The sequence below is a fragment of the Cornus florida genome, unplaced genomic scaffold (assembly GCF_030987335.1).
Source record: "Cornus florida cultivar Cherokee Brave unplaced genomic scaffold, ASM3098733v1 CherokeeBrave_3.0.0_Hap2_Chr05, whole genome shotgun sequence".
NCBI lineage: Eukaryota > Viridiplantae > Streptophyta > Magnoliopsida > Cornales > Cornaceae > Cornus > Cornus florida.
In genome coordinates, this window is record NW_026775575.1 from 74,446,781 (window position 1) to 74,469,904 (window position 23,124).

Genomic DNA, 23,124 nt, shown 5'->3' on the forward strand with positions numbered 1-23,124 from the left:
TAGGAATTTTTTAAGGAGGTTCTTGTTGCTGCTTATTAGAGTTTGTAGTCTTAGGACGGGTACTTGTACTCGTAGAAGTTGCACCAATTTCTGATTTATCATCTTTCCGTTTATAAAACGAAAACAAAATTTTCATCTTGAGGGTGAAAAATTCCTACCTTGTAGTGCTTCAACAAACAAAAATAAAGGGCATGCCTAATTTCCTATCACCTTTAGAGCTGACAGCAGGAAAAAGAAAAAAAAAAATTATTGAGGTCTGTGTATTGTCAAAGAAATGAGAAACTTTTATTAAAATTTTATTTCAACTCACTTTTACTCACACACATACAAACTTTATTTACAGAAAAAAGTATGTATACAGTATATTCATATAAATTAAGGAGCTTCAAAACAATGTCATACATTCCTAGACTTATTTATATAGATGGTGAGAGATATAAATGTTAAACAAAAGATGAGAACAAAACTTCAGACACATCAACAATAGAAAATGCAGAAAATTTTGATTGTGTTAGCTAGGTTTTGTTATACCAATTACCAAATATTATTATAAACAGAATGTTGAAGTTATTTTTATTTTTAAAAATCTCCACTAAGATTAAAAAAGTAAAAAAATATATTATTGAAGAAAAAAGAAAAGGATTAAAGCTGTACGTACCAAATTAAAACCAAATATGTTCCTGAAAAAAAAAGGGTTTTATTTTGCTTGAAATTAATTTATGTTATTAGAAAGAAAATGAAAACCAACCATGCATCACTCCTATAAAGCATACCAGAACTAGAATGATGAAAGTTAAAAATCACCAGTAATTTGTAAATGGAGTTTCCACCGCGTGGCGTGTGTTAAGATGAAGATGAAGAGGTAGAGTAGTTTCTAGCTTCCATCATCCCCCGTTGGAGCCACCTGAATCATGGCCATTACAAAAATGAATTTCAATGGATATATTATACATACGTGATAAAGACTCAAACCCATTTATTTCTTTTTATTTTATTTTTTTATTTAGTCTTCTGTTCATCCTTAATGACCAACAAAGCATTCAAACTACACAAATTAATTTCCAAAGATATAACTACATATAGCAATTAGCGATTCAGCATAACACTTGAGACCCAAACTCTCTCAAGTATAAAAGCCTAAGTTTCAATTCTCCCCAAAAATAAAAATAAATAAAAAATCCCAAATTTAAAGTAACTGAAACCCTAGATTAAAGTATGCAAATCTATATATATATTTATATTTGAAAGATAGATTTAATATGCACAATTTCATATACAAATTCATATATGTGTGTGTGTGTGTGTCTACAATCTAAATATGAGCACAAACAAGATAATTTTCAGATTTTTTCATTCTAATTTAACTCTTCAAGTCTTCATCATCATCTTCTGGTCCAGTTCCGAAGGTTTTTGTTCAGGTCTTAACGTCTTGTTATAAGGGCTCACTCAAGTGAGTAATTCATGGGATTTAGGTTCTTGTTCAGCATATCAGTATGTGTATCGTCTATTCGTGTATGCCTTGAATAATTAGGTCTTCTTCGTGTATCAGTTTTGGTTTGCTGGGTTAGTGGGTTGGGCCATTTATCATGGATTTGGCAAATTGGGCTGGGCTATAGCTGATAAGAAATAGTAAGAGTAAATTAAATTTTTTTTTTTTTTTTTGGACCTGGCCTACAACCCAGGTTAGCCTACAAAGGGCTCCGCCCCTGGCAGAAGATGATGATGTGTTACAAGCTCTTCACACAAGCATTAGCCCAACTTTGTCAAACTTGATGGCTTAGAAAGTGATGTGAACCTTTGTTAAGATAAAAAAGAAGAAGAAGAAAGTAATGTGAACCTAATTCACATCTTTAATAGCCACATATATTATTCTCCTTGGTAAATCCTTCACATAACAAGAAGCTATTCCAATTTCCAACACCATCAACGAGTTGTTAGTTTAATAGTAGTGTTATTTCTTAGTAGCTACACTGATTCTGAGTTAGGACACATTAAACTTAATTGTCACAAGAAGTAGACATTAAGTGTACCGAGTATACCAATGACTTGGTATGTCCCGCGAATCAAAATTAATACTCCCTCTGTCCCAAAATAAGTGTCATATTTTCTTTTTTTGTCCATCCCAAAATAAGTATCCACTTTATTTTTTCAAACAATATATTATATGTCATTTTAGTTTAAAATTTCAAACTTGAATATTCAAAACTTAAAAGGGCAAATTAGTAACTTTTCAGGGAGACAATGCATCTCCCACATGTCTCCTTAAAAATTACTATTTCCCATAAACAACACTTAAATTAGGACGGAGGGAGTATAACAATTAGTTGAGAACAATTTTTTTTAAATAGGTGAAATCAATTTAATAGAACGATGCATTTCTATTAATCCAGAATACTAATAGCATAACATATTCAAAACACCAAATATCTTCTTGCCAAAAGGAAAGTTTGGAAAAATAGCGTACCTTTTAGTTAAAAAATTGCTTCAAAGGGGAGATGAGAAGTATGGGTATTGGTTTGTAATGTGTGTTATATACACACACACACACACACACACACACACACACACACACACATATATATATATATATATATCTTTGGTTTAGTTTTTCGGATGGGATTCGAGATGTAAGTTTTTGAGATTTCACTTTCGAACCGTACTCCTTACTTGAATGATACGTGTGTTGTGGGGCCGATACACATGCTCTAAGAGAGAAAAAGAGAGAGAAAAAAAAAACTTTAATTTTGTGTCTTGTTTATAATTGACAAACAGTGCCATAATGTAGGTCTATAAGACCATCTCCAATGCAAAATTCTATTTTTGCATGCCAAAACTATATTTTGAGGGATGTTACAGTGTCAAAATCTATTTTTGCATGCCAAAACTATATTTTGAGGGATGTTACAGTGTCAAAATGTTATATTTTAGCAATTATGCTCTAATGGTACATTTCATCCAAAATGCTATTTTTTGACACAACCACCATTTATTTTTTCAATTACCATTTTCAATTTCATTTTAATTGAATGTCATAAATAATTATATAATTGAACCCACCTAAAACACATACAGTACATGATCATAAATTAAATTTTACAACATGATGAACCATAATAAAAAATAAAAATAAAAATATGTTCTAAGGAACTCTATCCTATGTTTTCCTCTCTCAATAAATACCACAAAGAGGTTTTCTTCTTCTTCCAATCCGTTCCATTCATTTATGGGGAAATAAAAGATATTCCACGGTCAATCCTTGGCAAGAAGCAAGAATTTTTCGGTACTACTTTTTTCATGCATAATTTTTCGCTTGATTTACCTCACCAATTATTATAGTATGACCCTATGTTAAAGCCTTTGCAATTTTATTACTGATTTGGTCAAAAGGCATTTTGTCTCTTTCTGTTGCCCCTTTTCTTCTTGGTCTTCTAGGTATAGAGAGCAATAGTAGGTTGTTATATTTTATGTTATATTTGGTAAAAGATTTGTCAAAGTTATATTTTAGCAGCATATTTGACAGCCCATTGGAGTTGCTTTAAATAAGGACATATCTAGCTAAGCCTTGGAGGGACAAGGGCCGCCCCCTCAATTTTTAATATTTGACCTTTTAACATGTATAATTATTAAAATTCTAAAAATTGCCTCCCTCATTTTTTTATATTCTCATTTTGTATGTAAAATTTTAGAATTCTAAAACTGCCCCATATGATCATTGGACACTACATATCTCCCATCTTTAATCTTCTCCTTTTCTAATTATTTTTCAGGCTCCCCTTCAACTATATATATATATATATATATATATATATAATAAAAAAATCTTAATCTCTAAGAAGGTACTGAAAAAACCTAAATAAAATATTCTTGTCCATTTCTATTTTACTGTATGTGACACATGAAAATCATAGATATACACCGGTTATAAAAGTATGAAGACCCATATATTGAATTGCACAATTCTCTTATTTATTTGATTTAATCTAATAATCAATTAAATTTTGATTTGGAGAACTTAATTGAAAATAGTTTGAGTTCCTAAGATAGAAACAATTTTCATTTATTATTTTTTAATTATTGCAAATGAGAATTTTCTAAGTTGTTGAGTTCCACCTAATTTGATTTATTGAATGTTTTTTTAATAGTATTCACTGAATCATTGTAAGTGAAAACTAGGGATACACTAGAATACTAGTAATAATTTGAATTTGTTTTATTTTTTATAATTGTGCTACTTAAATATACATAGTGTTTTGCTTTAATTTGTATAAAAATCTTGTTAAGATAAAAATTCATTGATAATGCTGTCTCTAGGAGCACTGAGTTGACCTTTGGATATAGAATTGGAAGAGATTTAAATTCAAACATTGAACTAAATTTTTTCTAATTTCATTTCCATACCGCTTATTCGATTCTCTCAAACATATATAGCTTAAGAACAATTGTAAATATAATAGACGGAAATACAATCAATTAAAACTAACTTCTTATATTTATTATTATTATTATTATTATTATTTTGAATCAATTATTAAAAATCTCCTTGGGTGGAGTAAAATGCAAGAGGCACGTGACGTAAGCAGAAACGATAAATTTGTTTACAAGGAACATGTTACTTTGAATCCATAAAGTACGATATCTTGAATCCACAAAATAAGAGATAAATTTAGAAAAATCCAATATTTTATTGAATAATTGAATCAACGAAAAATTAATTCTGCATTTATAAATATAAAAAAAAAATATCATTAGAAGAAAACTAAAAAAATAAAGAAACTTAATAACCAAAGGAAAATAATCTTCAAAGTAATTAAATAAAATTACACTTTCTATAAATAAAAAATATATAAAAAAAATAAAAATAAAAACTTAAATAATAAAAATTACTAACTATGAAAAAATATATAACGAGGCTTGTTAGGTTCAATTTCAATCCAAAACAGAGGAACATGTGATAATGAGATTAATAGCATTTTGTCAAAAACTTAAAGCCCTTGTGAGATAATGATTTGTTTTGGGCCAACTTTTGCTACTCTTCAGGTTGGGCCAAACAAAGCTTTAGACTAGCCCAAAATATTTTAGCCATTGCCGAACTTTTTAAAGTGAATATAAATAACACATACTATTTCTAATATCTACTATCTAGTTGGTGCATGTATGGGAAGACAGCAGTAATCTACCCATCTATCTTGTGCCCATTGGTGTTAATGGGGTTAGGAATAAGAAATTATTATACTGGTATAATTAATCACAACTCATCCTGTAAATAAAAAAAATCAAATAAAGTTGATACATTTGTTAATATGTCTGGTTATGATTGACCGAGTCCATATAATATTTTTTTGCTAAGAATGAATGCGGAGCATCTCCAGCGGTCTATTAAAATATTATTTTGTGTAAAATATACACTGCCACGTATAATGTATGAATTTTTTTTTATCTTCAACAGTCTGTTAAGATACACTGTCACGTCACCAATGTATAAAATTATTGTGTATTTTACACAACCTTTTTACACAGCCACATCATCATATTTCCTTTCTCCTCCCTCTTCCTCATTCCATTAATGAATCAACCCTATATTAACTAGATTTGTAAAAATTATGTAGGGTCCAGACATAACACTGATTGGTTATTATTGAGAAATATATTTTTATACAAAAGGTATAAAATAATCGCTTGAGTTAAAAATAAATAATCCAAATTTTGTGTAAATCTATTATGAAACATCAGATTTACCAAAAAAAAAAAAAAAAAAAAAAACAGCGTTGGGATGCACTTAGGAAGTCACTAAGAGGATAAATTATTACTCCGTCCCAAAATAAGTGTCATTTTCTTTTTTTATCTGTCTCAAAATAATAGTCACATTCTTTTTTCAAACAATATATTACACATTTTTTTATATATGTTATTTGAGTTTAAAATTTCAAATTTGAATATTTAAAACTTAAAAAGTAATTTTCCAAACAGACAATGCATGTTTCACATGTCCTTTTAAAAATTACTACTCCTTATAAGCGACACTTAAATTGAGACGGAGGGAGTATATGATTTAGGAATCATTTAGCTTCGGATTAATTACAAAATGATATGCAACTAAATGTGTCGTTTTTATTCGGTGTAAGTGCCAACCATGATTATTAAGTAGTTGTTTATATGTCAAGTTATGACAAACCAAGTCCATGTAATAATTTCTTGCTAGAAATGAATGATTAGGATGTTAATAGGAAGATAAATTATTATATGGTTTAGGAATCATTTAGCTTCGGACCAATTACAAAATGATATACAACTAAATGTGTAGATTTTATTCAACTCTTTATTTAAGTGCCAACCAGTAATTATTAGTGTTGGACCAAATAATAATTTCTTCAATAAGAGTGTTAAAAATCAATGGGGTAGTTCCATCATCTCTGTTGGTCGTTGAACCTTTAATGGATTCATTATGACACATATATAAATAAATATAAAACGAAGCGTGAGACCCAAAAGTCAAAATCTCTTTCAGAGTGATGCATGGGACATTTTGCTAACATATCTGATCACCACAAGCTGCCTTTTGAATGCATGGGCTAGGGTTTAGAGAGCCAAATCACTAAATCAGGAAAGGGATGCCTTAATTTTGAGTTCGTGGGTAGTTGGCAGATTCCAAGAATGGCTAAAAGCTTTTGAAATTTGAGGATAACGTATCTTCATTGCAGATTGAAAATCTAAAGAACTTCAAGAAACTATTTACTGTCGCATTTATTGACCATAACAATTGGCTATGCTCTCTCTCTCTCTCTTAAAAGTGATGGTAACATTGGTTTTTACAGTTTATTTGCATAAAAAACTTGAAGCGAATCTGGGTTGAAAATCTTTTTATTGCATACATGTATATGTATATATATGAGTTCAATCCAATTAACAAGTATGATACAACATATAACTATTTGATTCTGGATATAAAACTTTCCAAATGAAATTTTTTATGTTGTAATTAAAACAAGATTTAGCTTTAATGAAGCTTTCTATCACTCCAAAGTGGTAGAAATGAATTAGTCAAAAGCTATGTTTGCCTTTTCCTTTTATAAAAAATAGCGACTTATGCGGGGAATGAGTTAGTCAAAGCCTCTAGACACTATTTAGTTTCTGTTGGGATAGTTTTCGTCTCCATGTTCACAGCTTTGTGTTGCGTCCTGCTTGGGCTTTCGTTATTTCTGTTGCTCCTTGGGGGCTTCCTTTGGGCTTGTATTTTGGTTAGCCTGGGCTAACTATGTTGCTTTCAAAGTTTATTAATAATAATATTTATTTACTTTTCCAAAAATAAAAAAAATAATATCATTTAGAAATAGAGCTGCAACACCACAGCATATCATTTGTTTCATCAAGGGTTGTATTCGAGCTAAGCTTTCATCATTAAAGTTGAAGAGAGGTGGTAAGCTTAGGCTTTTGGGTGAGCAAGAGGATCTGCTGCAGCTTTTCTTGCAGGGATGTGCCTTTGCGGGGAACCAGACTTGGTGTGCAACCTCATTTGCATAAGTACTAGGAGTGGAAGATAAGATTGAGGATATTCATATGTTATACTGAGATTGCTCTTGTATTTGTTAGGTTTGGCCTTGGCTTTGTATCTGTTTTCCCCTCGTGGTGTTTGGTTGTTTGCTCCAAGGGGGGCATCTATTCTGTACATTCTTCTCATTTTCTTCTTTATAAAGCTTACCATTTAACCCAAAAAAAAAAATAAATTTATAGATCTTTTTGTTTTGCAAAAAGAAGAATTTAAGGTTTGTTTGCATTGATAGAATTGGAAGGAAAAGTAAAGAAAAGAAAGGGAGGGAGTGATTTTCATGTTTGGTTTGTTAATGATGAGAGAAAAAACAAAGGATTCCGAAAGATTTTAAGGGATTTTGGAGATAAAAAATAGCAACTTAAGTGAAATTTTCATAATAACAAAAATAATTTTAACATTTTAAAGAATAAACTTTAAGAATAATTTTACCATTTTAAATAATTTTAGGGCATGATAGTAAATTGTTTAAAATAGTTTCATCTCTTTTCTCTCCTTTAAAATAGTTTCTAATAAGAATACTATAAAATTTTCTTTCATTTCCTATACTAATTTATCCAAACAAGAATAGATGTTATTGTTATTTATTTTTTTTTATTATTATTATTTTTCTCTTAACTAATGTTGTACATCTTTTTTTATATTTTCTCTCCGAAAAAATTGAGTTTGATTCAAGAAGGTCACACACTAGTTCTCCTTAATATATTGATTAATAATTTTATATTTTCTAGTCATTAGACCAGCGAGTAGTTTCTGCCCATAATTGACATTTGTGGACGTGTGAATATTTTGGTTACAAAATAAATAATAATAACGAATAATCTCACCGCCCAAATTAAACAACAATACAAAATCCGAAAACTCCCCCACACCCTGTGGAATACACTTGCTTGACGTTGAGGGTTACTACTATACAATATAGCTTTTCAAGTACTATTCAAATATTTGACTGTCTATCAAATTTATGAAAGGTTTTCTATACTAGACACTGTTTATTAATCAATTCAGAAACGTCTCTTTCTTTCTTTTACAAGGAGAACCTGTGTGTACTTCCCGAAAATTAATGAGACCTTATTTTGTAGTTGAGAACAAACCTAGTATCTTCATTGTTCCCTTCCAACCTCTTTATTTCTCGGTAAATAATTAAAAAATAAAATAAAAAATGTAAATATGCCCTTCAACCTTTCATTGCCATAATCACTAACCCTAGCTAGTAATAATAAGCCAACTGCTTCCATATCCAATCAGCTGTATCCTAGCTGTATGTGTATCACACACCAGTCTCAACACTATGTGAACTCCTAAGAAGCTCAGTGAGTCAGTCATATACTAGGTATTGGGTTAAGTCATTAGGGTTTTGGATAGACTATCCAAAACCCATCTCAAAACTACCATTCATTGTCCATTTTCTCTTCCACAAACTTGAAAGGAAAAAGCGAATCCTCGAACCCAATTCAAAGGGTTGAAGTACAAATAGATTCCAAACACAAACAGGCTTGTAAGGATTGATAGTTTTTCTAGCTATTCCATCACTCCAAACATGTGCTTCATTACCTTAACTTCCAATGATCTCATAGAGGCCATGAACCTCTATAACCTAATCTTCATTGCACCATTTTTGTGCCTAACCCTAATGGTTCTCCTCTTATCACATCTTTTCATGACAAAGCCATCTCTCAACGTTTATTTGGTCGATTTTGCGTGTCACAAACCCCCGTTGGCGCTTTCGTGCTCCAGAGAAGTGGCCTTGGAGCGAGCCACACGCTATATGAATATATCGGAGGAGACTTTGGTGTTCATGAAGAAAATAATGGAGAGATCAGGACTCGGTGACTCGACATACTTGCCGGAGGGTTTTCTGAGAGATCCTCCGAACGTTTGCTTGGAAGAGGCTAGAAGAGAGGCAGAGATGATGATGTTTGGGGCCATAGATGAGCTATTAGTGAAGACAGGAGTGAAATGCATAGATGTAGGGATATTAGTGGTGAATTGCTGTATTTTTAATGTGGTGCCATCTCTCTCTAGCATGGTAGTGAACCGATACAAGCTTAGGGACAATATTTTGAGCTTTAATCTTGCGGGTATGGGGTGCACCGCTGGACTCATTGCAATCACTCTTGCCAAACAGCTACTTCAGGTTGGTATCTCCAAACAGATATATGCACATACACATATATGTATTTTATGCAAATATAAGTACATACATCTAATATATAAAAATACATATATACTTGCCTATGTATATTAATATCCAAGCAAGTTAGTCAACATCTTCGTGTTAGTAAATTATTTGCTTTTGCCCCCCACAAATCTATGTGCTCAAACGAAACAGTAACGATGCCCGACAAGGTCGACTTCAAATGTCCAAGCTACAAAAGATTAATTTACAATCTTGTAGCTTAATTTATAGTTATATATTTAGACACCTTTATATATATATATATATTTAGCCTGAGTTTTGATTGTGTGATCAACAGGTGCACCATAACACCTATGCTTTGGTGGTAAGTACAGAGAACATCACCCAAAACTGTTACTTGGGTAGCGACCCCTCCAAGTTCCTAATCAACTGTGTATTTCGTGTTGGTGGTGCCGCCATCCTCCTCTCGAACCGACCGTCCGATGGACCTTCATCCAAGTATGAGCTCATCCACACCGTCCAAACCAACACGGCCCATTACGAACGTTCATACAACTGCATCCTACAAGAAGAAGATCGGGAAGGACACTTGGGCGTCACTGTCACGAGAGATCTCATGGCAGTCGCAATCAAAGCCGTTGAATCTAACATGACCACACTGGGACGCCTGGTCCTTCCCGTATCTGAACAAATCCGCTACATCACGAACTACCTAATAAGAAAGCTTCACGTGGCAGATATCAAGCCGTACGTTCCTGATTTCCGGAAGGCATTTGATCACATCTTGCCACATGTTGGTGGCAAACCGGTACTGGACGAACTGCAGAGAAACTTGGGGTTGAGTGAAGCAGACATGGAAGCTTCTAGAATGACTCTCTATAGGTTTGGGAATACATCTAGTAGTACAGTGTGGTATGAACTCGCCTATGCTGAGGCAAAAGGGAGGATCAAGAGGGGTGATCGTGTGTGGCATATTGCTTTTGGGTCTGGGTTCAAGTGTTGTAGTGTGGTGTGGCGTGCAATGAGAACCGTTAATCCTGAGGAGATGAATCCATGGAGGGCTGAGATTGACGAGTTTCCCGTGGACTTGCATAACCACGTTCAAGTTGGTTCAATCCCTTACCATTTTGAACCCTCCAAATAGATTTGTATTAAGATGAGTACTACTAGGTGGCAGTTCTGTTAACGCCTCCCATAACAGTCGCTTGTGCAATGTACCAATGTGGGATGCATGTCCGACTTAAGCACAGTGTTTGAGGCTTACGCACATGCATGTTCAACACTTTGTAAGCATATCACCGAATGAAAGTTCAATCTCCACATTAGGTTATTTTCTTAAAACATAATAGCGTTAGATGCTACCTCTTTGTTTCATTTCATTTCATTTCACTTAGTTTCTCTTCTTCTCTCTTTCCTCTTCTCTCGATTCTGGTTATGTTTCTCTTTTTCATTTCACAAAATAGAAGATAAAAAAATAAAATAAAATAAAAAATTATTAAAACTTCTTTATGCGTTTTTTTGGGTAATTTATTTTGTCTTTATGCTTGCCAATATATACAATATGCACAAAAATAAAAAAAGAACAAAAAGGAAAAAAAAAACAGAACAAGGCTGCAACTGTTGTTTCCCTTGTTTAGAATTTAGTGGAAGGCCTCTATGGATTCAGCGGCCATCAATCACTGCCTCGACCGTCGGCGTTGGCGATAATGGTGGTGTCGTCGAATCAAAATAAGAATGTTCCCCCCATCAAGCAGGGACGAAGTCAGGATTTGAAAATAGGAAAGGCTAAAAAAAAAATTTAAGTAGAGAATTTACTGGATAAAAAAAAAAAAAAAAAAAAAAAGTTCAAGCAGAAAAGATGAAAACACCAAAAACAATACCGTATCATACCAAACAGCCCCTAGGTCTTCTTCAATCTTATAATTCTAATTTATTTGTAGGCTTGTTTTCTGGGTTGGGCCATTTATCATTTAGGTTTTATTATGGATTTGGCAGCTTGGGCTGGGCTAGGCTATGGCTAATAGGAAATAGTAGCATTAATTTTTATTTTTTATTTTTTGGACCCGAGCTATAGTCCAGGTTAGCTCACAGGGAGCTCCGCCCCTGCCATCGGGCTTAGTTATAATCATAGATGTGTCATTCTATTTTGTATAGAAGTAAATATGGACTAGAAAGCAAGGTTTCGCTGTTAGCACACTCCCCCACCCTGATTGCTTCCTGGTCAAAAAGGAGAAAATGGAAAGTGAATGAAAAGGAGGTAGAGAAAACATTAAAAGAAGAAAATGAAAAATTCACCCAAATTATTTAGAGAGTAATGAGAGACGATGATAGTAGTTAGGGGAGTGGTGGTGGCCGTTGTTGGAGGGGGTGGTCATAGTTGGTAGCTTTTGTATAGGAGAGAAAGAAATAAGAGGGTTTTTTTAAAAATAAATAATAATAATTAGAGGGGAATATTCTATTGGGCAAGCATGTAATTTTTTAATGCTAAATATTTAGGGTAAAAAGGTTAAATCACCCCCTAAAAAGTAGCCTGAACTGTCGAGGGGGTCATTGCAAAAAAGACAATAATCGATTACAATTAGGCCAAAGGAGAAGTCATGGTATTTTAACCCCGTAAATTAGGGAATATGAGTTGTGCTACAAAGTTTGTTACATTTGCATTATTTTTACATTTACAAGTCTCTCAATGGCCTATGTATGTTGCCCCCGCCCCCATAAAAATGGCTTATGTAAGAATGTAAGCAAGTACAAGAATATAATATTTAACATTATTTTATACATAGAAATATCATCCCGCCGTACCCATGCAAAGAGCTCAAAATACGATTCTTACCCTTTTATAAATGCCATTCTACGTATTAGGAATTATATTTTTTCCCTCAATTGATAGAGTTCTTGCCACAATAGACTTTCTTAGTTCAATCATAAGGTTGTTCTACTGTGACTTGGAGATTGTGGATTCAAAATAAAAAAAACAGTCTTTTTGTGTGCGAAAATAAGGATACATATATCTTATCCTTCCTAAATCTCGTAATGACAAAAACTTCGTGCATTAAACCAATCATTTTCTTTTTAGATTTCATTGCAATAGTAAAACTTTCCCACAAAATGACAACTTACCATTTCAAAACGTCATAGCATCACCAATACACGACATTTGAATGTGCCCAGATCCAGTACTGTAACAACACCATGCTGGATAGCCACAATCACTTGGCCATCCACCATAGCACAACATATATTAATTGCATGTATTGCAGAGGATTTGGACTTCATTTGAAGTAGAAAACTGAATAAAATGGTTTCTCATACCAACTTTTAACACTTTATAAACATAGTGTTCTGCAACCTACTTTCACCATTGTACAAAGTATTCGGTTGGGTCTCAATAGAGTATCATTACTTCAATAGAAATAATGTCATTGTGTATATTACGAAAAAAAACTTTCACCATTCAGAAAATGACATATCTTCTCCTAAATAACAAAGCTACTTCCATTAAAGTTAAAAATATATTTGTGAGCAATGATATGGATTTTGAATTTAATTTGAGATCCATATCTTGAAATAGGTAAACGTTGTCGTTTCCTCAAACTCTCTTAAACTCCACCACCATATTGTTTTCTATTATCCCGCGTCTCTCTAAACTTTTTTTTTTTTTTTTCAGTTAACTCGGGGTGTTTGGGATGGCACGAATCCTTAGGGCCACTCAACAACCCGACTAATCCCCAAAGATCCAGAAGGGCACCTCCTCACCCGAGTCGGGTAAGTTACTGCAAGGGTAGATGAGACAGTCATAAAAAACACCCAGCGAGACTCGAACATCAGACATTGGGCTTATTAAGCTCCAAAGTCCAGCGAGTAAAACGCTGGGCCATATCTAAAGTGGATAAAAGTTTGATAGATGGGTTGATTTGTAACCAAGATAGTTCATGAAGTTGTACGTCTCTCTAAACTTTGTTACCAAACAGAGATGGAAATCTCCCCACAACCATAATTGTATGTGATCTCTCATGAAAAAAAATCTTCATCGACTCCTATTACGACCACAACTAATATTATGATTGACATATTTCCCCGCTAATGAATGCTTGAATTCTCTCTCAACAAATTATACTGCGAGTAAAAATTAAATTCTAGTGAAGATATATACGACTTTGTTACTGTTTTCCTGCTGTTCTTTTGATTGATATCATTTAGAAACTCATAGATCGATCATGATCATGGTAGTTTTATATCAAATCATCATCCACCTCCTAAAGTAAATTCTGGATAGATGCAATAGGAATTTTAAGGCTATGGCACCATTCATATGTGGCTCATGACATCAATTGGTGTAAAGTATATACACAAGCATTCATCAAATAAAAAAATGAAAAGAACTAACATGATCTACGTTGTCGTTGCACAACCTATTATTATTGCAGTTATGCTCAATATCCAATGCAAGTCTAGCAAGTATTGCTTGAATATTTTGCACCGTTTGTTGGATTTACATCAATAGTCTTGAAATTTGGCCCTCGAAAGAGCCGCTCGTTGTCAATCTTAGTCGCTAGTGTGGTTGCCACCATCACGATCATCTGCCATCAGCCCAGGAAAAGAGAGGTTTAGATATCAACTGGCGAAGTAGTGAGGAATTCTGACCACCAAGGTTATGGTATTATTTCTACCATGACCATACCCAAAACCACGACCACGTCCATGACCGCGAAACGAGGAAGCATGAATTCGCTTCAGGGAATGGTGTTTAATCCGGTCTGGCAGGACTGGTGGGTTTTCAACAAAAGTTCGTTATCTCATTTGTTCAGGTACTCATAAGCAAGAAATCAACTATGAGTATTTGGCAAACCGATGCTCTCGATATTGTTACTGCAGGAGCATAATTGAGGTGTGGAATGTAGAGAATGTCTTTTCTAACACGTCTTTCTCTACTTTGTTTTAATTATGAGCTGGTTTTGAATAGAGCTAAATTATACTTATGATTTTAAAATCCTACAATCGCAGGTGTATCTAGTCAAATTGAGTTTTAGTGTGAGTGAGTCCTTAACTATTAGGTACTCAGTTTTAATTCTTTTTGTAAATGATGGCAAAGAAAATCATTACCTTTGCGCGGTCCTGCACGGATGCTTAGTTTTCCATGTTAATTGTATCTCCAAGATCCATGGTATCGAGATTAATCCATGTGGTAGAGATTTTTAAAGATTTGATAAGATTCGACATTATTAAAACACTATATATAAATGATAAAATAACACACTTAAAATTATATATTTATTATAGAAATGAGGTATACAACATGAGCTGAAATGTTAACCTGCTGTTTGAAGTGACGAGAATGGCAAACTACTCACTCAAGAACCGATGAATCTTCTGTGCTCATACTAGATTGAAGGATTGGATCTCCTGAAGCACTACACCCCTACACCAGTTGTTTCTTCAAGGTTGTTCATATGCAAATGGTCAGTCCTGGTTCTTAATTGATTAAATGGTATTATTATGCTGATATATTGATGTTGAGAATGGAGATATTGAAAGCGGATTTGGAACGAGCTCAATGGAACAATTTTACACTCTTGATATGCAGATGTGATGTATTAGAATGTACATAGGTGCTGTATTATGTTTTTGCTATACCTTAGGTGATCTTGTGACAGCACTTGTTGTCTTAGCCTATGGTTTGTAATGTCCAGGACCTCTTGTACATTCTTCTTTTATTTATCAAAGCTTACCCTTTTACCTAAAAAAAACAAGAAAAAAAATCATATTTATAAGTAATAGTCAACTTATACATCAAGAAAGAATAAGTGGCTTGGTGATTAGTTAACTTTTCAATTCTTATAGCAAACACCTTGTTTTCTGTTACACCATTTCATATATGTATCATGTCTCACCAAAAACCAAAATATAAGTTAAAAAAAAAAAAAAAAAATCCTGTTTACTAAAACCAATTCTTATTTTATTTTGTGAAATTTCATACTCGCAAATAGTACTTATTGCAAAGGTCTTAAGTTCAACAAGTTTTTGTGAAGCTTTGGATTCACAAAGAGTATCAAATCTTCGTGACGCTTTAAGTTCATGTTGCGAAATTTCGGAGTCACAAAGAGTATTGGGTGGACACAAAATTTCAGATTTACAAAAGTATAAATTATAAATAATTTTGTATTTACTAAGCTTCAAACTCAACAATTTAATTCTCGTAAAATAATGAACAAAAATATTATAATATAAATAGTTATTTTTTTCCTCATGACATAAACTCGTACGAATAACGTAATATAAATATAGAAGAAAATATAGAGAGAGCGCAACAGATTTGAATAAGCCAAGCAAAGAGAGAAATAATGAAGACTCCACTCATCTATACTGATTTTCACCAACACTCCACCATTCCCTCATTTATTTTTCACAAATTCATGCTGGTACAAGCCATGCTACTTGCTAATATATCTATATATATATATATATATATATATATATATATATATATATTATTTCTCTCGTGACATTCGCAATGATGCGTGCCAAGCATTAATGGTGGGCTAATGATGGACCCCATCCGTCCAAATTAAACAATAATACAAAATCCGAAAACTCCCCCACACCCTGACGAACACAATTGCTTGACGTTAAGAGTTACTACACAATATACCATTTCAAGCACTATTGAAATATTGACTGTATATCAAATTTATGAAAGTTTTTCAACTGCATATCAAATATACGAAAGTTTTTTTAATAAGTCTCGCTATAATCAATTCAGAAACGTCTCTTTCTTTCTTCTACTAGGACGGCCTATTCGTACTTTTCGAAAATTAATGAGACCTTATTGTCGTTGAGAAGAAAAGAAGTTCCTTCCAACCTTTACTTGTCATAATAACTAATCCTAGTACAAAGCCAGCTGCTTTCATTTCCATTCAGCTGTATCATAGCTGTGTATATATCAAACACCAATCTCAACACTTTGTGAAATCCAAAGAAGCTCAGTCATATACTAACAATTAGGGTTAGGTCATTATTAGGGTTCTGGATAGTCTCTTCAAAACCCATCTCAATATATACTTCCCATTCAGAGTCCATTTTCTATCTCTTCCACAAATTTGAAAGCAATAAGAGAAATTTCGAACCATTTCCAAAGAGTTGAAATACAAATAATCTCCAAACGCAAACTTGATAGTTTTACTAGCTATTCCATCACTCCAAACATGTCCATCATCACCTTAGCTTTCAATGATCTCTTAGAGGCCATGAACCTCTATAACCTCACCTTCATTGCACCATTTTTGTGCCTAACCCTAATGATTCTCCTCCTATCACATTTTTTCATGACAAAGCCATCTCGCAACGTTTACTTGGTCAATTTTGCGTGTCACAAACCCCCGTTGGCCCTTTCGTGCTCCAAAGAAGGGGCCTTGGAGCGAGCCACGCGCTATTTAAATTTATCGGAGGAGACTGTGGCGTTCATGAAGAAAACAATGGAGAGGTCAGGGCTTGGTGACTCGACATACTTGCCGGAGGCCCTTATGAGAGATCCTCTGAACGTTTGCTTGGAAGAGGCTAGAAAAGAGGCAGAGATGATGATGTTTGGGGCCATAGATGAGCTATTAGCGAAGACAGGAGTGAAATGCATGGATATAGGGATATTAGTGGTGAATTGCTGTATTTTTAATGTGGTGCCATCTCTTTCTAGCATGGTAGTGAACCGATACAAGCTTAGAGACAATCTTTTGAGCTTTAATCTTGCGGGTATGGGGTGCACTGCTGGACTCATTTCAATCACTCTTGCCAAACAGCTCCTTCAGGTTGGTATCTCCTTGCCCATATATGCACACAGACGTACAACACACATATATGTATGGGAGGGCACCATACACACCTATATATGCACATATAAGTACATAATGTCTAATATATATATATATATATATATATATATATATATTTACCTATGTATATATCCGAGCAAGTTTTTTTTTTCGAAAGAATATATCTGAGCAAGTTAGTAAACAGCTACGTGTTGGTAAATAATTTTTATTTGTTCCCACAATTCTCTGTGCTTAGTGGATGATACATATTTGTGCATACATACTTATATGCACATATACCGGCACAAAAACAAATAAACTTTTTTGCACATTTTAGTTAATCAATAAACAAGATCTATATCTTGATCGAAAAAGAATCAAGAGAAAAAGAAACAATCAGAATTGATCCATATATTTATGAAATAAAACATAAATCATGAATCAATTAAGCACAATAAATATTGAGTTAAAACTTAATGATATATAGAGCTTGGAGTTTCGTGATCCAAGTTACAAAACATTAATTTACAATCTTGTAGCTCATTTTATATTTATAGACTTACATATATATATATGTGTGTGTGTGTGTGTATAGCCTGAGTTTTGATTGTGTGATCAACAGGTACACCGTAACACCTATGCTCTGGTGGTAAGTACAGAGAACATCACCCAAAACTGTTACTTTGGTAGCGACCCCTCTAAGTTCCTAATCAACTGTTTATTCCGGGTTGGTGGGGCCGCTACCCTACTCTCAAACCGACCGTCCGATCGACCTTCATCAAAGTACCAGCTTATCCACACCGTCCAAATCAACACTTCCCATTGCGACCGTTCATACAACTGCATTATACATGAAGAAGATCAGGAAGGACACTTGGGCATCACTGTCACCAGAGATCTCGTGGCCTCGGCAATCAAAGCCGTTGAATCCAACATGACCACACTGGGACTCCTGGTCCTTCCCGTATCCGAACAAATCCTCTACATCACAAACTACCTAGTAAGACAGCTCCACGTGGCAGAGATCAAGCCGTACGTTCCGAATTTCAAGAAGGCGTTTGATCACTTTTTCGCACATGTTGGCGCCAAGCCAGTACTGGATGAAGTGCAGAGAAACTTGGGGTTGAGTGATAAAGATATGGAAGCTTCTAGAATGACTCTCTATAGGTTTGGGAATACATCCAGTAGTTCAGTGTGGTATGAGCTCGCATATGGTGAGGCAAAAGGGAGGATCAAGAGTGGTGATCGTGTGTGGCAGATTGCTTTTGGGTCCGGGTTCAAGTGTTGTAGTGTGGTGTGGCGTGCGATGAGGACCGTTGATCCTGAGGAGATGAATCCATGGAGGGCTGAGATTGACGAGTTTCCTGTGGACTTGCATAAGAAAGTTCAAGTTGGGTCATTCCCTTATCATTTTGAACTCTCCAAATAGGCATGACTCAATAGATCATTTTACTAGGTTGTTTTTATCTCTCTCTATGTTAGGAAGTATTTCAATCTTTTGTGGAACTTTATAGTTTGTACTAATTTTTAAAATTTGGTGCGTTTGTTATGTTTTTTATCGAGTTTGTGTCAACATACAAGAAATCGCTTTGTTTCAGAAGTAATTAATGCAACAATTCTTTCGTAAGTATATGATATGTTGGTTTTTAGATCGATTCCCTCACTCCAATGCTCTATATTAGTAGGGCAACCAAGATTCGGTCATGTGTAATAGGAGGGGGGAATCTATTAAAAAAAAAACCCAAGTTTGGTTTGACAACAATGAATGCATTTAAAAACCAAACCATGAAACTCCCAGCAGGGGCGGCTCGAGGCTTAGGTGAGTTAGGCGATCGTCGAAGGCCCCAACTAATAAAAAGGCCCCAAAATATTATAGTTACCGTCTATATAATATATTATAATTGTTTCCTAATTGAACATTAATTCTAAAAAATTTATCTCCTAAAATATCTCATTTTTAAATGCATTTAATATATTATAATTGTTTTATCTCTCCTTATCCATTCGTGCCTTTTCATTCAAGAGAGAAATTATTTATCTCCCAAAATATCTCATTTTTTTTTTTTTTAAATTTATCTCCCAAAATATCTCATTTTTTTTTTTTTAAAATTTATCTCCCAAAATATCTCATTTTTTTCACAATTTCTCTCTCATCCTCATTCACGGTTGTTGAGTAAACCAAACCCTAATCATTACACACACGTAATATGGGCCAAATATTTATATTTTTAAATAATATATTTTTTCTTTGTCTATCTTATACACTTTTTTTATACACGTTATTTTTTACACCAGCATTATATATTATATTTTTTGGGTAAGTTGCACCACTTTTAGCCGTTGTATTGGGAAGTGAAGAAACTTTTCGGATTCTCTTTTTATATATTTTATTTTATTTTATTTTTCCCTATTCCTTATACTCACATTCTTTCTCTCATCTCTCAGCAAATTCCACAAATTACAAGTCATCTCCTTTCTTAGTCTTCTCTCATTACAGCTTTATAATTTTCTTTCTTCTCGACTCAATATTCATTAGTCTCAAATCTCAATTTGAACGCACTTGAAGAATTTTCAAATTTCTAAATCAGGTTCTTTTTATTTAATTATTATTTAGTTTTACTAATTTTTGTTATTATAAATTTGTATATATTTATATTTTTCATATATTTGTATATTTATTTGTGAGTTATGAGTCTTGTAACTATTTTTACCCATATTTTTTAAAGCAATGATGATTTTTAAATAATTATTATTTAATAATTAATATATCACATATTATGATATGAAAAGGCCAATTTTTTTTTTTCGCCTAAGGCCCCGAGTTACATCGAGCTGCCCCTGACTCCCAGATCCTCATCGCCGGCCACCGAATCACCTGAAACCACCATTCTTATCAACTAGCAATATCAATTCTCACCACCACTCTTCCAAACCGAACCACCTGAACAATAGTCCCAAATACAAAACAGCACTTAGTTCCCTAACTGCGCAAAGGAAAGTTGACACCCATCTCAAACCCCCATATACATCCAAACCTCCACTTCTACCCACGAAAACTGTAGGTAAGGAACCTGAATACCCTCATCCACGTTCACCACCCATGAATCCAAACCCTCCCAACACACCAAGAAATAATGATCCTAACCATATGTTCACACGTTCACTCACAGTTACAGGAGCTACAAAGTAGAGGGTTAGGCATGCATTGCAAAATGACAGGCTCTAAAATCCCTAAATCCCTCTAGACTTGAAGTTAGTGATGTGGTCTTTCTTCCGGATGGTATCGATGTGGCGGTTATGGATGCTACAAAATTCGAGCTCATTGAAGAAAATTCAAAGCTCAAGTTTCTCCTTCGAGAGAAAGTGTGATGTTTCCAATTTTTGGCATTTTTCATTTTTTTCTAGAATTCTGTTGATGCGAGGGTATTTTCGTCATTTCACGTTTTGCGCGCCAGACGCCGTGGGGTGTGCCGGGTGTGTCGAGGACTTGTTGGGGCATCTCATTGAGTTCGGCACTCTTTGAAATGTAAGGTTGTCATTTTCCCATTTTTTTTCATTTTTTTTGGGCCAGACGGTCTCGTATGGTACCCGCTACCAGTACTGTTGTGCATTGGGATTTTGTTGGGTCCGTTTACATTTTATGCATTTTATTTTATGTGACATTTGTGTGGTGGAGCATTATATGTAATTGTGTGGTGTAGAATTAAAGACAAAAGCTAAAGGGAAAATAAAAAAAAATAGGTGGGACCCACCATTATCTCACAAAAGAGTTAGAGACCACATTTTGTTCTCATTTCCTCAATTCTCTCTCTCACTCCCGTAGATCTCTCTTCCTCCCACTTCTTTTTCATTTTTCTTTTTCTTTGTGTCAAACTTTGATCCTAGATTTCTCCCACAATACTTGGAGTTTTTGAAAGCTGTTTGCGGCAAATTGAAGCCCACGATGAGGCCTTCAAATCCATACCAGCAATTTCAGCTTTAGGCCTCCCTAGGATTTCCAAAAATCTTGACCCATTTTGAGTGTTTTGCACAATTTTGAGGTAGGGGTTCCTAATCCATGTTTTTCTTGTTCCCTTATGAATTATATTTCATAAATTGTTGCAAAGCATGTTTGTTTTTGAATTATTTGTCTTGAAGATGATGTAAATGTTGTATGTGAAGTTTATGATCATATGTGCCATTTGGATTGTACAACAACATGCTTATGTGTTAATCCTTTTATCTAATTGTTGATCTTACATGCCTATTATGTTATAAAACTTGCTAGAGATGGTATGTGATAGCATGTGAACTCTTCTTAAAATACTTGTAGAGAATGTTCAATTGTGTAGTATAAAATTCCTTATTTCCATGGCATTATGAACATGAGACATACATGCATACTATGGGGCATGAAAACGGGAAAAGTATTTTGGAACGAAAAAAGGGAAAATTTGGGAAAGAAGTTTCGATTATAGTGTTTTATCAAAACTCGGTCGCCGCGAAGTTACCAAAGGGCCGGTAAGTTAATGTAACCTAAAGGGAACTAGGGAGATTGCCCTAACGTGGTTAAGCTATATGGGCCCCAAATGACACTGCAGAGGTACCAACGGTTAGGGGTAATAGCCAATCCTTCTCTCGATGCTGAGAGGGTACCAAAGGGGGTTACATTAACAGTTTGAAAAGTGATGGATTTGAATGTTGAAAATGGAGATCGATATCGGAATGCATTGCATCGTGTTGTTTATGTTGAGATTGGAAATGATGTTGTATTTTTCCGACATGGTATGATCCCGCTTCCCCATTGTCCTATTCATTGTTTGGATTCACGGGGCCACAAAATGTGTCTTAGGTACCACCTATTGAGCAATTTGTTCACCCCATTATATTTAACATTTTTCAGGACATGACAAGGAATTAGCGGATGATAATCCACCACAGACTTAAGAGAACTTGGAGGCATCTTCAGAACATTTTGTAAAGACTTGAACTTATTTTGTGCAGCACATGATATGCAATGTACCGACTTTTTTTTTTTGCATGCAAATTGTGTTATAACTTGAAGTTTAAAACCATCTTGATGTAAATTAAGATAATGGCAAAGATTATGTATAACCTCCATGTAGATGAATCAAATGATGTTGTAATGGGATCAAGGATTGGTATATTTGTCCATGATTATAGTATGTTACATTTTCTGAATGTTTGGGGACAAGTTTAGATCATTTTAAAGTCCCCATTTCAGTTTCTCCTTCATCTCCCAAGTGCAGCACTTCAGTTATAGGAACAGGGCTCGAAGAAGCCATTTCGGTCGACCGAAATGGCACATCGGTCGACCGAACCAATTTCATGCTCTCGAGATCTTAGGTTTCGGCCGACCGAAACAGCACTTCGGTCGACCGAAGTAAGGGAGCTCATTTCGGCCGACTGAAGCTCCACTTCGGTCGACCGAAATGAAGTTGTTTGGCCATTCTTCATCTATCTTCTGGTATTTATCATGTTAATCATTGAGATGTGTTTTGAGACTTCCTAAAGACACAATTCAAGGGTAATGGTGATGTTTTGACCCTAGAAATGTTGAGTTTGACGTAGGTGACCTCGGGTTCGAGTGAGGACCCGGCTAACGGTTCGGACCCCCGAGTTTGGGTCGTTACAGAAAG

At 34.3% G+C, this 23,124-nt stretch overlaps 2 protein-coding genes across 2 annotated transcripts; both read left to right on the forward strand.

Annotated features, from left to right (window-relative positions):
• The first annotated feature begins 9,125 nt into the window (after positions 1-9,125).
• Positions 9,126-10,827, forward strand: LOC132309484 (3-ketoacyl-CoA synthase 20-like). Its single transcript, XM_059807789.1, has 2 exons — positions 9,126-9,680; positions 10,021-10,827. The coding sequence occupies exons 1-2, from the start codon at positions 9,126-9,128 to the stop codon at positions 10,825-10,827; spliced, it is 1,362 nt and encodes a 453-aa protein (XP_059663772.1).
• Positions 10,828-16,885: 6,058 nt separating this feature from the next.
• On the forward strand, positions 16,886-18,914 carry LOC132309485 (3-ketoacyl-CoA synthase 20-like). Its single transcript, XM_059807790.1, has 2 exons — positions 16,886-17,482; positions 18,108-18,914. The coding sequence occupies exons 1-2, from the start codon at positions 16,886-16,888 to the stop codon at positions 18,912-18,914; spliced, it is 1,404 nt and encodes a 467-aa protein (XP_059663773.1).
• Positions 18,915-23,124: the final 4,210 nt, after the last annotated feature.

Coding starts and splice junctions, on each gene's coding strand:
- LOC132309484 (XM_059807789.1), top strand. CDS start 9,126: ATGAACCTCTATAACCTAATCTTCATTGCACCATTTTTGTGCCTAACC. Junction 9,681..10,020: donor TTGCCAAACAGCTACTTCAG/GTTGGTATCTCC, acceptor TGTGATCAACAG/GTGCACCATAACACCTATGC.
- LOC132309485 (XM_059807790.1), top strand. CDS start 16,886: ATGTCCATCATCACCTTAGCTTTCAATGATCTCTTAGAGGCCATGAAC. Junction 17,483..18,107: donor TTGCCAAACAGCTCCTTCAG/GTTGGTATCTCC, acceptor TGTGATCAACAG/GTACACCGTAACACCTATGC.